Consider the following 17,382-nt stretch of genomic DNA (forward strand, 5'->3'; position numbering starts at 1 on the left):
TAGCACACATAAGTTATTAAATGAGCATCTTTCACTACATCAGTAGCCTCATCTATTTGCAACCCAAAATGCAAATATTTAAGTACATCTGTCAACTGATCACATAAATCATCACTAATGTCTGAAATTCTTCTGCCAACTGTATTATCTGCAAGAGGAATGCTGCGTAACTTGTTGGCACTTTGTTCATCGAGCATTATTTCCACCATGTCAATAGCAGCGGGTAATACCCAGGTTTCTGCTATGTTGTGAGCTTTTTTGCATCTTGCACTTATGTAGGAAACTTTATAAGAAGCAAGCAAAGCACTTGCAGCTGTGGTAGATGTCTTCGTGAAAGCCCGCCTCTGTTTATTAAATTCATCAAGTCTCCTTTTAAAAAATTCCAGAGATTTGCCAACATGTTCAGGATGCTGTGTTTCAAGGTGGTGCTTCAATTTGCTTGGTTTCATGCTGTCCATGGCCAAAATATTTAAACACAACACACATTGAAGTCTCTCCGTTCCACTAACAACCGTAGATGTAAATCCAAGCGAGAGATAGCTGTCGTCATACTTTCTGGTTTTCGTATGCCTGCTACTTTCATCACATTTACTGGAGTGAGGTTCACTTTCAGTTTCTTTCCTTTTGCCTTTAATCAAATACTTTTCCATATTTCAAAATTTTAGTGAAATAAACAAACGCACACGCTCAAAACTATTCCTTAGCTTTATAATTTTGCAATTAACAGTTATATTTACGAGGCACTTGTTACGTCCAGAACGGTCACAGAGCTACCGTCTTACCACCGCACCCTCATACTACTGTGGCGGTGTGGCCACACAGCCAACTCCCAAAGCTGGAGTACTGACATGTCCGAGACGTGAACCGAATGGGAACCATACAAACGATGCGTTGTTTCTGGTAATCATTACAATATTTATATTTACAGCACGTTTCTCTCTCTATCTTTTATAGTTGTTTAATTCCTTAGTTACTTAGTAGCATTTGAAATAATTTATAATTGTATTAAGACAATAACATTTCATAATTCATATCTGAAATGTTTTCTCAATACTTAACCAATTATGTATTCCATCAAAATCAATAATGTTGATATATAATCATCTACTAAGTAACTTTTCCACTTTATGAAGTGCTTACGCCCCCCCTGGCAGCCCTTCGTGTCCCCTTAGGGGGGTGCGCCCCACAGGTTGGAAACCACTACTCTATTGGATCAGGTGTGTTAATTAGGTACCCTCTATTGGACCTGGTGTGTCAATTAGGTACCCTCTATTGGACCCAGTGTGTTAATTAGGTACCCTCTATTGGACCCAGTGTGTTAATTAGGTACCCTCTATTGGACCCAGTGTGTCAATTAGGTATCCTTTATTTAATTAGGTATCTTGTACTGATAGTGTTGTTGTTTAGTTTGGGCTGAAGGTAGATATGCACTACAGTGTCACTTATATTTATTATGTATTATGTATTGTTTATGTATTGTCTTTTGTATTATGTATTTTTATATGTATTTAGTGTTATGTATCATTTCATTATGTAGCATGTATTATCTATTGTGCACTGTGTATTATTGTACATGACTTATTTTGCTGATATTTCACTTTGGTACTCCTGCATCAAACACTGACTGACTGACTCACTCACTGTAAGCATTTGTGTGTATCCTGGTGTACATTCTGTGTGTCCTAGTTTCAATGCAATTATGAATAACAAACAAAAAATAATGCACACTTTTTTTTTTTTATTAATGGCAAGAAATATTTATAACAGAGAGCTTGTTATGGTCATTAATTGGGACTCTCTATCATAACTATTTTCATTATCACCATTATTGTTACAAATAATACTCCTATAACTGCAAATCTAAATGGAACCATGAAATAATAAGGAAAAGCAGAGGTCAGGAGAAGAAAATCAATCAAATAACCATAAAAGGAACTACTAGCACTGCTAGCAACAGACACACTAACAAACCCAGTAAATGAAATAAATAAAATAAAATAACAACAACAACAACAACAACAACAACAACATCAACAACAACAACAATAATAATAATGATAATAACAATAATAATAAAGATAAATAAATGCATTAAAATCCAAACAAATAAATAAATAAAACAAGAGGTCAAAAATCAAATATAGTGGGTGTTTGTAAATGAGGCAGCAGTCCCACAGGCAGCCAGTGTGAGCAGAGGCTGTGTGATGACAAGAGAGTCCTGCACACTGGTCATCTTTGTACAGCTGAGGTCATTAGCTGAGTGTCCTCTTGCACTCACTTTCCTGATTGTGTGTTTTCCTCTAGTCTCAAGTCTAAGGACCCATCTATTCCCAGGCTTTGTGAGGAGACTGTCAGTAGAGAACTCCAGACTGAAGGAAATGTCAAGGCACAGGAAGCTTGACTTCTGACCATCACCGCACTAACAACTATCGCTTTTCATTCATTTATCTTTTTTACTCTGGTCTTAGGGTGTAGCACGGTGGCCCACAAGAATAACCCTTTCTTCCAGGGACCAACAGGGTTAAGAGTGTGAATGATGTGTGCATGTGTGTGTGGGGCTTTGTTTAGACCATCCTGTGTCAGATTTTTGGCCTGGTATACAGATGGACAAATCTTTTTATCTTCACTCTATCCCTTCACACCACAAAGCTGTTCCAAAAAGGAAAGACAAAAGAGATGGAACAGTCAGCTGTGACCTCACTGTACATTTCACAACCTGCCTTTTAAAAATTCTGTTCTTTCACACAACTCTACATGCACCTAATACATGCACACCCTTCACTCAAAATTCAAAATTATCATGGCGACTCCTACACCAGCCTCGGAGTCCCCAGGACAAATGTCCCCAGATCAGACTGCTCTTCTGGTGAGTGTCTTGACACCACCCTCAACTTTTTCTTCAATAACTTCTGCAACATTTGTGGCCTTACATCTTCTTTTCAATCTGTAGAACACAACCTCTCTACTAAACTTCATCTTTTCCTCCCCAAAACACAGGTGTCTGAGGCAACTGACAGTACCCCCTTCTTTGTTCCCCCCTACTTTCTCTATCCTCATTTTCTGCCCAAAGCTGGATGTTGCAACTATGCATACAACAACTTAAATTGCTCTTGTGCCCACACTCTTGAATCTTCTGGATTTTTCACTGTCTGGCTATGACTACAGTCACTCTCAAACAAAATTTATCTGTGCTGTATACCTCTCACCTACAAGAAGCTCCTCTTGCTAGAAAAATTCTTTGACTACTTAACTTCTAAAGTGAGCACATTCTGACTCTCTTCCCTTTTGCAGAGATCTCCATTCTTGGAGACTTCAATGGTCATTACTAATTTTGCCTTTCCTCTCCCTTCACTGACCATCTTGGTGAACTAGCCTTTAACTCTGCTATCCTCCATGACCTAGAGCAACTGGTACAACACTCTACTTGTATTCCTGATTGTCTTGGAGATATGCCCAATATTCTTGACCTTTTCCTCACCTCTAACCCTTCTGCTTATGCTATCATCCTATCATCTCCATTGGGCTCCTCCAATCACAATCTGCATCTTGTCCTATCCTTCCAATCTGTCCCCAAGATTCCCCAAAGTGGAGGTGCCTTTGTCATTTTGCCCCTACTGGAGCTGAGTAGGTATTATGCTGATTTGCCTTGGAATGACTACTGTTTCTGTGTCATAGGGTACCCATCTCTGTGTGCTGAGTGCATAACAAAGGTGATAGTATGTGCTATGGAGACATACAATCCTCACTCTTTCTCTTGTCCTAAACCATTGGTTCCCAACCTTCATTACATTACTTGTTTACTGACTTTTCAAGTTTGCATTACCTGCATCATCAAGTGAAGGCACAGTACTATATATCTGCTATAAAGAAACAGTGGTAAACCTTATAAAGCAATCACTCAATTGCATAGCTGGCGATGATAATGAAAAACTTATCACAATAAATGATAAATCAATGATGATAATGTTATCAGTGATAACTGATAATTCAGTAACTGGTGATAGATTTAGTGCCGATAACTGATAACCAATAAATCTATAAATCCAAGATTCTGATACTAGTGATAACAATATTGATATTTTAAGTAAAAAAAAATGAAAAATCCAAATCTTTATTTTTAATCTTGATCTTAGAAAACTTAGAAACATCTTCAAAAACTTCTAATTCAATGTTTATCCTGTCTCTTCACTAATGAAAAGTACTGTTTTAATTAAAATAACTACATTTGATTTTGAAAGTTAACAACTTCAACGTGCTCATGTTCCTAAAACTACGTTACAAAGGGGGGATGACGTTAGTAGCACTGTGCCGTGGGTAGTGAAGATGGGCATTGGCAGCACTGAAATCAGGAAGGAGTGAACTGGTACTCAAGATGAGACCAGAGGCAGGAAACACTGTGATTGGCCCAAAGAGCAACAGCAGCAATTACTTCGTGCTACCCATTAAGATCCAGGGCTTGTTCCTCCCTCTCCTCTACCCTCCAACTACTTCATGCTACCCATTAAGATCCTTCCCAGTGATGTTTTCCATGCCCTTGCTGCCCTCAGAAGGCTTATGGACCTGATGGGTCCCTCGTATTGTTCTCTGAAACTGTGCCTCCATGCTTGCATCTTGCCTATTCATCTCACTTGTTCTGTTGTTGTAAAATAGTGTGGTGAGAGCCTTCCCTGTCATCTCTCCCCCAGTACTCACCCACTGAGAGCAAGTATCCACCTCACTGGCTGGCTCCCTCTAGCATTCCTTCATTTCATTCATACAAACTTGCCCAGAGTAGTAAAAAAGATCAGACAACTTCCTCCAAAGATCACATTCCCAGATCTTGGTCTTTGTGGAACTCCTCATAAAAAGCAGTTTATTAGTCCACATACCAATAATTTATTTCACATGAAATTCACTGGAATTTGTGGCACCAACATTTGGAGAAACCATAAACATTTACAAACTCATTCACTTTCATTGTTACCATTTGTCCACACCACCTTACTGTATTTCAGATTATTACAGCAGAACAGATGATGATGTCATTAACTATTCTCTCAAAACCCCCATCCTACTCCACACATCACTACTCTGTGCAGGAAAAGAGATGAGTGTGGAGGAACATGTACAGTGTATGGCACGGCAATACTAACTGATAGATTTAGAATACAAGACGACTGATATCAAAATGTTACAAGACTTATCCATGTATTAAGTTTGGGCATCACTCCTTCAAAACAGTCACCTTCACCACCAATAAAGTGGTCCCAGTCCTGCTGTCACTGCTCACACGTGTTCAGTAAGTCTTGTTCTCAAAGCATGTTAAGCACCTTCTGTGACTCGGGCTCAACCTCTTCCATGGAACACAGCATAACAACATACGGAAATCAGAAAGGCTGCCAGAAGTCATCAGGCTTACCCGTGGCAGTCCCTGCACAAAATATACCTACCTATTTCCATCTACCATCCCCATCCATAAATCTTCTTTTAAAAATCCTAAAGAACCAACACTAACAACCTGATTACTGAGTCTATTCCATTCATCCACCACTCCATCTGAAAACCAATTCCTTCCTATCTCCCTTTTAAGTCTGACTTTTCAAACTTAGATCCATCCTTTCTCGTTTCATGGTGTCAAGATGGCATCCTTTTCACCCACAACTTCCTTTATCTTTAGGAAGAGGAAGAAGTTACAAATGAAGTGTGGATCCAGGTCTTGTCCCCAGTGGAGACCCTCAATGTGAAGGTTAGGTCATCTGGGGCACCTTCTGTTTGGAGATCAGAAGCCAGGGCACAAATTTTTCAGCTATGTGGTCATATTCAAATCAAACATGGGGATTGCTTCAGCTGTTCTGTATGATGCACCAACCCTGACACCAACTCCCTTCACTGATCTCCAACAATTCTCTTGCACGTCACTCAACCGTTTCCATGTTTTCAGTGGCTGAGCTCACGGAATATCATCCTGACCTCTTGTCATCTTCCAGAGATATTCCGCTGCTCTTGAAGAATACATGGCACTTGACGCACCTCACATAACTCACTGCTTCCTTGCCACACATGTGCTAAATCATGTCAAAGGTCTTTGCTGAATTTGACACACAATTTGGTGTTAACTCTGCTCTTGTTTGCAGTTCATGATGAAATATGAAGTTCAGCATGAGGCCACAAAACTCATGTGACATGGCTCACAAAGTTCACAGAAAGATACCAATTGGCAGACTGCTTGATAACTGTCACTGTCCAGTCCCATCAGACATGCATCCTTGTACAGGCACCTGTTGGTGTACTATGGAACTAGTCTTGGGGCTTTGATACCACCTCACACTTCATTTTACCCTTCAATCCCAACATGTCAGTGGTAGATGAGGTAATCTCATTCTTGTGTATAGATTCCTTTAGTTACAAGGAATATGTATTATGTTGCTGGGACACTCACTCTGTGCTTCTCTCAAATGAATGATGTATAATAAAAGCTAAGATAAGCAACAGTTTCAGCTTTTTCTGGCACACACAGTCATCTATCAAGAATCTGGCAAAGCCTGGGATGAATATAGCAGCGTGTTATGACCACAGGTCTCTGTGCTCTTACACTGTAAATATGCACTGTGATGCCCCATGAGTACCTCTGGGGTGATAACACTCATGAGGTCCACAGCTGGCTGCTGCATTACCAGACAACACAGTGCACCACTTGTGGAAGACATGAGGTCATTATGTACACTTCCTTCTCAGTGACAAAATGAATCCAAGAAATGTATACAGTGGAACCTCAGTTACTGAATGTCTCCCTCTCCGAACAACTCTGTTTTTGAACAAAAATTTTAACTCCTAATTGCTTTGATTACTGTACCATAATTTGATTTTCAAACAAAGTTACTCGATTTCAAATATTACAACACGTAACAAAAGCTGCCATTTATTACTAATTTATAGTTTCTATAAATAGTTCCTTTGGAGGAGAGACACAGAGGGTAAGACAGTAATTCAATCTTTGAAATAAGTTAAATGTGATCCTACTGAAGAACCTCAATGTAAACAAACAAGGTTCGGGGCTCAAGAGTAATCCCAAGCCTCCTGTGGCTCTCCCGATGACCCAAAATGCCATCACTACTGCACAACTGCATTTTTCCAGTAGCTTTTCCCAGCAGCAAGATGTCTAAGTGTTATGATCACCTTCATTTTGGCAGCGAGTGGGTTGCTCCTCTCTGTCTCTGTAAGGCTTCCCTCACTTCATGGGTGACAAAGAGAAAGCCAGCATGGTCTAAACAATATCTTTTGATGAGTTCTGTATCACTAAGTTCATTCAACAAAGCTTTTCTGAATAAAAAAAATTCTAAGCTGGAGATGCTGTGGAGCAGCCATCTTAGCAGCGGGAGTGTTGGTCATTACCCACTAAGACATGGTGGATGCGAGTCTGAGAATGGATTAATCTATTTTAGAATGACTCCTGTGGGGAAAATAGTATCGGTTTTCAAACATTTTGGATTTGGAACGACATTTACGAACAAATTAAGTTAAAAAACTGTTGAATGAAAGATAAAGCAAAAGAGATAAAGATGAAGTTGAAACTGTCCTCATACTCAAAGTAATGAGGAGTTATGGATACTTCCCTTGCAGAGTCAAAATGAGTTCAAACTGGCAGGAACTGTATCAGATGAAGAGGCTTGCTGACAAATAAAAGTAAAACAGTGCAGATGTAACACAATTGCTCACTGTCAACTACAACAATGTAAAACTAGAGATATAAGATAGGAACACACTGATAAATAAAGCAAAAACAATTGACATGTAGGATATCTGAACCAACTGTATAAAAAAAAATATATATATCCTAAAAAAAAAAAATTTTCATAAAGCAACCCAAACAACATGCAAAATGAAGCTGAAACTTTCCTTCTTGGCAGAGAAGTGACATACCTCTCTCAGCATTGGAAAGGGCCTGGGCTGCTCCCTTCCCCTTGGCCCCCTTAGAGGTTTTGTCTGGGGGTGTGTTCACTCAGGGCGGGAGGGGTTGGGGACGCCTGCAAAATGTGGCCACTTGAGAGATGGGACAGCCACCCTTGAGGAGTCAACCAGCCAACCAGCCAGCTATCCCACAGTGGACTAGTCAGCCAGATAGCCAGCCAGTCAGCTAGTCAGCAGGAAAACCAACCAGCCAGCCGGTCAGCCAGTTAGCCAGGCATCCAACCAGTCAGTTAGTTAGCCAGCCAGCCAACCAGAAAGATAGAAAGCCAGCCAGCCCAAGGAAAACACTACACACAGAGGAGGAGAGGTACTACAAAGACTAAATTTGGTATTATTAAGAGAAGTGGACATTGTTGAACACATGAACTACAATCATCCTGTAGGAAAAAGTGATTGTGTGATGGTAAGGTTTCATATCAAAGAAAAAGAAGAGGAAAGTAGATGGGAAAATTATAAGGATGAAATATTTAGCTATGGTAAAACTAGTTTCAAATAAACGAGGAGATACTTTGGTAAGATGGAATGGAGTGCCTTTATTACAGCAAAAGATGTGCAGAAACAGGAAGCACTAGTCACTAGGTATATATAAGAAGGGAGTGAAAAGATGTGTACCAAAAGGAAACACAACGATAAGATATAACAAAGACTGGTATAACAGAAGGTGTGAAGTTAAAGTTGAAGGATGTGTTTGACAAAGTATCACACTGAAGGTTGATATGAAAGATAAAAACACAAAAAGAAGATAAAAACACAAAGACTGCTATAAAAGAATATGTAAAGTAGTGAGGGAGGAGAGGGAGAAGGCATGGACTAGATGGAGGTGAAAAATGCAAAAATGTGGCAAAACTACACCACTACAAGAAATGACTGTGTAAGGGTTACTACAGAAGAAAGGACAAGTTATGAGAACAATGTTATGGACAAATGTAAAGAGGAACCAAAACTATTCTTCAGGTGTGTGAGGAGCAAAATGAAAAACAAAGAAGGTGAATGGTCAAATGTGTGAGGATCTGGCTGACATGGCAGAGATGATGAATAAGAGTTTTCATTTAGCGTTCACAATGAGAGGATATTTGTGGGGCAAAGTGAGATGAGTGAAAAATGGGTCCGGGGAAAATCCAGGTGACTGAGGAAGACATGTGGAAACAGTGTGAGGGACTAGATGTTAGAAAGGCCCCTGGACCCAAAAAAGTGTTGGGATGGATACTGAAAGAATGCAATCAGCAGGTGACATGGGTGGTGCACAGTATTACTGAGAGTTCCTTAAATGAAAGTAGAGTCCTGCTTAAATGAAAGAGAGTAAAAAATAATTCCAATTTATAAAGGTAGTAACAAGAAGAGGCGATGAACTACAGACCAGTGTCTCTAACAAGTGTGGTATGTAAAATGTTTGAAAGATTAAAGAAGGATAAATTAATGCATTACCTAGAAAATGAAGTGATGATAAAACAATTTGGATTTAGAAGACAGAGGTCATGTATTATGAACCTGATGAATTTTTATTCAAGAGTGGTGGATACAATACAAGAGAGGAATGGGTGGGCAGACTGTGTATATTTAGCCCTGAAGAAAGCCTTTGATAAAGTGCCACATAGGAGACTGCCATGGAAGATGGAGCATGATGATGGTCTGAGGGATGGCCTGCTGGGATGGATGGAGAATTTCTTGACTGAGAGAGAGATGGGAACCGTGGTAAAAGATTGGGAGTCATCACAGAGGAAAACTGAAAGTGGAGTACCCAAAAGCTCAGTGCTGGCACCAGTCATATATGAATGATATGATACAGAGTGTGAATAGCTACATGAGCCTTCTGTGCAGATAATGCCAAGTTCCTGAAAGAGTTGAGAGTGAGGAAGATTGTGGAGTGTTGCAAGAGGATCTGAACAAGATATTGGAGTGGAGTCATAGATGGGAAATGGAGTTTAATCCAGAGAAATGTAAAGTAATGGAATTTGGAAAGAGTGAGAGAAGAGTAAAAGGAAATTATGTGTTGAATGGTGAGAGGTTGAGTAAAGCAGAGGAGGAAAACGATCTGGGTGTTACGGTCAGTGGAAATTTGATCCCAGAGAAACACATTAGCAGAACTACAGGAGAAACCTATAATTTGTTAAGCCTATAATTTGTTGAGAGGAATAAGGCCATCTTTTGAGTATAACAATGAAAAGATGATCAGGAAGATGATTATATCACTGATTTGACCTAGACTGAAATATGCAGCTGTAGTGTGCTCATTCTACATGAAAAAGGATGTAATGAAGTCGGAGAAAGCTGAGAGATGGTACCAAGAGTCGTTTGTCATACGAAGAGAGACTGGCAGAGTTGCACCCACCAATACTGGAAAAAAGGAGAGAAAGAGGAGACTTGACTGCTATATACAAAGCACAGGAGGAAGTGGAGGAGGTGGACCAGAGTGACTTGATGGTTTAGGATACGTGAGATATTAGAGGACATGGAAAGAGGCTGAAGAAGAGTACTTGTAAAAGAGACATCAAAAAAATATAGTTTCCCACAAAGAAGTACAGATGTATAGAACAGTCTGGATAAGGAAATAGTAAATGCAAGAAGTATACATGGATTCAAGGCTAAACTGTATATTGAAAGATATGGAGATGGGATAGCACCAGCATACCTCTTGTCCCATAAAACTGGATATTGAAGGAATGTAGAGAACAACTGGCTTATAAAATTCACAGTCTAGTGGTAACACCACTATCACAGGGAAGAGTACCAAAAGATTGGAAGAGAGCAAATATTACACCAATATTCAAAGGAGGAAATAAAGAAGACCAAATAAATTATAGACCAGTGTCCTTGACTAGTGTTGTAGGAAAACTGTGAAAGAAAAATAAAGGAGAGATAGATGGAACACTTGGAAAGAGATAAAGTTTTGGTAAATTGTCAATTTGGATTTAGGAGGGGAAGATCATGCTCCATGAACTTACTGTCCTTTTACTCAAGAGTAGTCGACATTGTGCAAGAGAGAGACAGATGGGTGGATGGTGTCTACTCAGACTTGAAGAAAGCGTTTGACAAAAGTACCACACCAAAGATTGCTATGGAAGAAAAAAAAAATATGGAAAAATTGGAGGAAGACTGCTGGAGTGGATGGAGGACTATCTGGATGATAGAGAGATGAGAACTGTAATACAAGACCAGAATTCATCTTGGCTGAAAGTAACTAGTGGTGTCCCACAGGGGTCAGTGTTGGGACTGATAATGTTTGTAATGTATGTGAATGACATAAATGAAGAAATAGACAGTTATATGGACTTATTTGCAGATGATGCTGAGCTGATGAGAAGGATAGAAAATGTAAATGACTAATAATAATAATAATAATAATAATAATAATAATAATAATAATAATAATAATAATAATAATAATAATAATAATAAACGGTTTATTATTTAGTCAGTTAACAAAGTGAAAATGTACATAGGGGGTGGGGAAATACTTAACATTAATCCTAAAGGTAAGTCTAATCTAGAAGGGACTACTGATTGATGGCTCGCACCATGGTGGGAATCGCACTGTTTCTGTACCAGTACCGGTACTGGTACTGCAAAATTATTTAAATAAGATAAATAGATGGAGTAAATCTTGGCAAATGGAATTCAATTTAAGTAAATGTAAAGTAATGGAGTTTGGTAAGAGTAAGAAAAGAATACAATATCATTATGAGATGGATGGTGTGAAGTTACAGAAATCAAAAGAGGAAATGGATTTGGGAGTAACAGTTACTGAAAATTTGACTCCATACAGACACATTGATAAAATTACTGGAAAGATGATGAATTTGTTAAAAAGAATGAGAATGGCATTCTCACATTTGGATAAAGAAATGATAAAAAAGTTGTTGATTTCCATGATAAGACCAAGACTGGAAGTGTGGTCTCCTCATACAAGGAGGAATATTATAAAATTAGAAAGAGTACAAAGAGCAGTCACTAAGATGGTTCCAGAGTTGAGCAAGTCAACCTAGGAAGAGAAATTAAGAATGTTGGAAATTCCTACCCTTGAAAATAAGAGAGAGAGAGAGAGAGAGAGAGAGAGAGAGAGAGAGAGAGAGAGAGAGAGAGAGAGAGAGAGAGAGAGAGAGAGAGAGAGAGAGAGAGAGAGAGAGAGAGAGAGAGAGAGAGAGAGAGAGAGAGAGAGAGATTTAATAAACATCTATAGAATGGTAAATGGTATGGAAAATGTGTTTTATAACTTTAGACACACAGAGTACAAGGGGACACAATAAGAAGTTGAAGAAAGTTAACTGTAGAAGAGACTTAAGAAGTACAGTTTTCCTCACAGAAGTGTGAACAAATGGAACGAACTCAGTGAAGACATTGTCAATGCCGTAACTGTCCACGCTTTTAAGACCAAACTAGATAGGCATAGAGACGAGATACTATGAGATCACTCCCCTCCTTACCACTCAGTCATGAACAAAAATAATACTCAGCAAAATAATCAAACAAAATAAAAGAAAGGTTTATAATATTTTAAGTTTTCTTGATCCACATCACACTAACACTTCTGGAAAATCTTTATCCCCTTAATAAGGATCCAGTTATCTACAAGTGCCACCTCAGGGCTCCTCCCTAGATGGCCTGTAGACTGTACACAGGGACTTTTACAATACCCGAAATGCATTCCTTCCCAACAGTGGTGAGAGGCAGGGGAGTGATATGCTGTGACCCTTCACAAAGGAGCACTTCAGGCTGCTGCCTCACACCAGCATGGTCTGTGGCTGGGGAAGTGTCCTCTCCAGGCTTCTCCCCATATGCTGATGATTCTGGAAAGACAAAGACAACTAACTTATATAGAGAAGACTACATTAAGGTGCCAATCTTAATAGGATATGATTATGAAGAAAAAATAATCAAAATTTGATAAGTGTCATGAGACCCTCTTCATGAAAGAACTGAAGTTACAGGCAGGGGGAAATACAGGACCAGGCAGGGAGTTCTTAAGTTTAACAGTTAAAGGAATGTAAGACTGAGAATACTGGGAGGTGGACAGAATAGTAGCAAGCCTTGTGCCACGAGAACCACAACAGGAGGAGAGGCAGACAGTTAAGATGATCAAAAGACCAGCTGCCATGCAAGAAACTACAGAAGATACCAAGAGATGCAACACTGCAGGAGAGAGAGAGAGAGAGAGAGAGAGAGAGAGAGAGAGAGAGAGAGAGAGAGAGAGAGAGAGAGAGAGAGAGAGAGAGAGAGAGAGAGAGAGAGAGAGAGAGAGAGAGAGAGAGAGAGAGAGAGAGAGAGAGGAGAGAGAGAGAGAGAGAGATGAGAGAGGGGGGGGGGGGGGAGGGAGGGCAGGCAGTCTGAAGACAGTCAGTCAGAGGAGTTGATGAGATGAAATGCTTTTGATTCCACCCTAACCAGCTGAGCAACACGAGTGGAGTACCCCCATACATGTGAGGCATACACCATACATTTATTTATTTATTTTTTTGTTGCAAAGGGCAACAAAAAATCCAATAAAGAAAAATGCCCACTGAAATGCCAGTCCCATACAAGGGTCAAAGCAGTAGTCAAAAATTGAAACTCCCTCTTGAAGGAATTCAAGTCATAGGAAGATGGAAATACAGAAGCAGGCAAGGAGTTCCAGAGTTTACCAGAGAAAGGAATGAATGATTGAGAATACTGGTTAACTCTTGCAATTAGAGAGGTGGACAGAATAGAAGTGAGAGAAAGAAGAAAGTCTTGTGCAGCGAGGCTGACATGGATGGATAAGGCCCCTGTACAGAGTTAGCAGCTGTGGGGGTGAGGAAAACTGGTGAAGACAACTCAAAGTGCTTAACTGTTTTAGCTAGAGATGAGATGTGAAATTTCCAGTTTAGGTTACTAGTAAAGGACAGACCCGAAGATGTTCAGTGTAACAGAGGGGGACAGTTGAAGGTCACTGAAGAGGAAGGGATAGTTGTCTGGAAGGTTGTGTTTATTTGTTAGATGTAAAACTTGGATTCTTGAGGCACTAAACAACACTTAATTTTGCTCTCTCCCAATCACAGGTTTTAGAAAGGTCAGAAAATCAGGCATTCTGTGGCTTCTCTGAGTGAATTGTTACATTCCTGAATGCTTGGACATCTACAAAAAGATGTGGAAAGATGCGGAGTGATATCATCAGCATAGGAGTGAACGTGACAACGATTTTTAGTAAGAAAATTATTGATGAATACCAGAAAGAGTGGGTGACAGGACAGATCCCTGATAGGAGGAGAATGGTGACCAGTTAGAAGATTATTGATGAATACCAGAGAGAGTGGGTGACAGGACAGATCCCCGAGGAACATGACTTAGGAGAAGAATGGTGACTGTCTGTCACTGGAGCAATAGAACAGTTAGAAAAGAAACTTGAGGTTAAGTTACAGAGAAGGATAGGAGAGTGCAAAGAAGAGTTGGATGATGGTGTTTACAGGGCACAGCACAGACCTAGGTAATTGCAGTACACATTACATACCTGGGGACTTTTACAATATCTGAAATGCATTCCTTACTGACAGTGGTGAGAGGCAGGGGAGTGATATGGTGTGACCCTTCACAAAGGAGCACATCAAGGGGAGTGATATGGTGCGACCCTTCACACAGGAGCACATCAAGGGGAGTGATATGGTGTGACCCTTCACAAAGGAGCACATCAAGGGGAGTGGTATGGTGTGACCCTTCACAAAAGAGCACATCAAGGGGAGTGATATGGTGCGACTCCTTCACAAAGGAGCACCTCAGGCTGCTGCCTCACACCAGCATGGTCTGTGGCTGGGGGAATGTCCTCTTCCAGGCTCCTCCCCAGATGCAATGAATTCTGGAAAGACAGAGACAGCAGAAGCACTCCCTGCAGCTGATGGCAGCAGCATTTGGCCACAAAGTTGTGCATGCTCCTGTGCAGTACCTACTGAGGGATTTATAAAGTTTAATGTGAATTAATGCAGTTTTATTTTGAAGGAGTTTTCCATTTGTGGTGATTTGTACAAAGTTATCTAAGATGCTGGGTGTGTCATAAGGCCCAAGTCAGTCCTCCTCAAGCCAGGAACCTTTCCTTCCTTGCTTTTTATTATTCTTTACAACAACTTTCATTCCACTCTTAAAGTCAAATGACTTATGTCCTTTAGCTTTCCTCATTTTCATATTATTTCTTTTGTTCAGCTTGTGCTTTAGCAACATGACTGCCAACTTTTTCTTTTATGGCTGATCAAGCGACTCTTTCTTGATTCCACTGACTCATCTGAGGGGCTCAAATTTGGGAATTCTAAAATATCAACTTTTTCATGAAGATAATTTTGGTGCAGTTCAACAGTGTTGGCTGTCTACCAAACTTCAAGAAAGAGGGAGAACACTTTATTGAAGCTTGCATTGATGTTCATATACCAAACAGAGCAGCCTCCGAGTGTTTGTCCCAGTCATTCTGATTCTCATTTACCAATTTAATTAAAGAGCCCTTCAGCGTCTGGTTGGTCTTCTCATCCTGGCCATTAGTTTGGGGGTGGCAAGCAAGTGTTACAAGGTGCTTCACTTGGACAATGGAAAAGAGTATCATTTAATGTATTATAGAATTCCTTTCCCTGATCAGTTAAGGTTTTCCCTGGGGGACCAGAACAGTGGAAAATACTCTGCAATACATCACATACCAGATCAGCACATTTTGAAGGCAGTGGAAATGCCTCTAAAAATCTGGAGTGTAAGTCTGTTAAAGTAAGGATGTCCTTGTTGCCAGACTGAGTTTCTTTTAGGGCCCCATCAAATCTACATCAACCATCTGCCAAGGGCCTTCACTCTTAATAGGATTCAGGACTGGTGCTACAGTTTTCATCTTTTCAGATCTCTGACATCAGTCACACTCACCTGTCCAATTCACTACATCTTTCTTAATGCCTATGCAATAAAATCTCTCTGTAGTTTTGGCAATAGTTTTAGTGATGCCCATGTGAGCTCCTCCTCTACTGGAGTCATGAACATCCTGAAATACTTTCCTTTTCTGCTCCCTGGTGAATATGACCATTTTCACCTGAACTGGTCCTACCTTCCTTTGCTCTGCAGGTGTAACAGGATTCTGTCTGGGCCACCATCTGCAATTTTTAGTAATCCTAATACCATACAATCACAAAAGTGTGCCATGGGAAGGAGGGAGACTAATATAGAATTGTTTTTCTTTGATGTAAGAGCCAAGGGAAATAAAGAAAAAAAAAAAAAAAGGCACACTAAGGTGCCAGTTCCTGAAGAAAAGAGCCAAAATGATTTCCAAAATTGAGAAGAGTGGCATAAGGCCTCCCTCTTGAAAGGACTGAAGTCATAGGAATGGGAAAACAGAAGTTGGCAGAGAGTTCCAGAGTTTACCAGTGAAAGGGAAGATTAAGAAAATACTGGTTAACTCATGCACTTGGCAGGTGGACTGAATACTAGAAAACCTTGTACAATGAGACCACAAGAGGTGGGGAGGCATGCAGTTAGCAAGAAACTAAAGATACCAAGAGATGCAACACTGCAGCAGAGAGAGAGAGAGAGAGAGAGAGAGAGAGAGAGAGAGAGAGAGAGAGAGAGAGAGAGAGAGAGAGAGAGAGAGAGAGAGAGAGAGAGAGAGAGAGAGAGAGAGAGAGAGAGAGAGAGAGAGAGAGAGAGAAAATTGTTTCAGCTCCCTTACACATTTTCACTGTTGTTCCTGTAGTAAATCTTTCCAAGCTCTCCTTCCATACACACACACACACACACACACACACACACACACACACACACACACACACACACACACACACACACTGTCTCTGAATCACTGGGAGATGAGGAACAACAGAAAGGAATAGAAAACATACAAGTGGAAAGAAAAGAAATTAAAAGACTACTGGAAGAGCTAGATACTAGGAAGGCGATGGGACCAGACGAAGTAAATGGATGGATATTGAAAGAATGTAGAGAGGGAATTGGAAGAACCAACATGGGAGATAATTAACAGTTCTTTGAAGGAGGGAAAAGTACCAAAGGAATGGAAGAGAGCAAATATAGTACTGTTATACAAAGGAGGTAATAAAATGGAACCACTGAATTACAGACCAGTCTCACTCACGAGTATTGTAAGTAAACTCTGTGAAATAGTCATTAAAAACAGATGGGTGCAATATCTTGAACAAGAAAATATAATAACAGAAAAACAATTCGGTTTCAGGAAAGAGAGATCTTGCGTAACAAATTTACTGAGCTTTTATACAAGAGTAATAGATAAACTACAAGAGAGAGATGGTTGGGTTGATGCAGTCTATTTAGATCTGAAAAAAGCTTTTGATACAGTTCCACATAAAAGTCTCGTATGGAAACTGGAACATCGAGGAGGGCTAAAAGGAAAAATACTTAAGTGGATGAAGGATTATCTCCAAGGTAGGGAAATGAGTACAGTGATCAGAGATAATAAATCAAGTTGGTGCAAAGTAACAAGCGGAGTACCACAAG

The 17,382-nt window shown here is 40.0% G+C and overlaps 1 protein-coding gene across 3 annotated transcripts in view; it reads right to left on the minus strand.

The window, feature by feature from the left end:
• Positions 1-12,749, minus strand: part of LOC135115218 (uncharacterized) — a 29,844-nt gene extending 17,095 nt beyond the window's left edge. For 2 of the 3 annotated variants that reach the window (XM_064031746.1, XM_064031744.1), the window contains exons 1-2: positions 12,579-12,749; positions 7,900-8,003 (exon numbers count right to left, since the gene is read on the minus strand). In XM_064031746.1, coding sequence (XP_063887816.1) covers positions 7,900-7,911 — 12 coding nt within the window. In that variant the 5' untranslated portion in view covers positions 7,912-8,003; positions 12,579-12,749. Of the gene's footprint in view, positions 1-7,899; positions 8,403-12,578 lie in introns of those variants that run through there. The other variant, XM_064031745.1, reaches the window with a different exon arrangement.
• Between the last annotated feature and the right edge of the window lie 4,633 nt (positions 12,750-17,382).

This window comes from Scylla paramamosain, chromosome 29, assembly GCF_035594125.1.
Source record: "Scylla paramamosain isolate STU-SP2022 chromosome 29, ASM3559412v1, whole genome shotgun sequence".
Taxonomy (NCBI): Eukaryota; Metazoa; Arthropoda; class Malacostraca; order Decapoda; family Portunidae; genus Scylla; species Scylla paramamosain.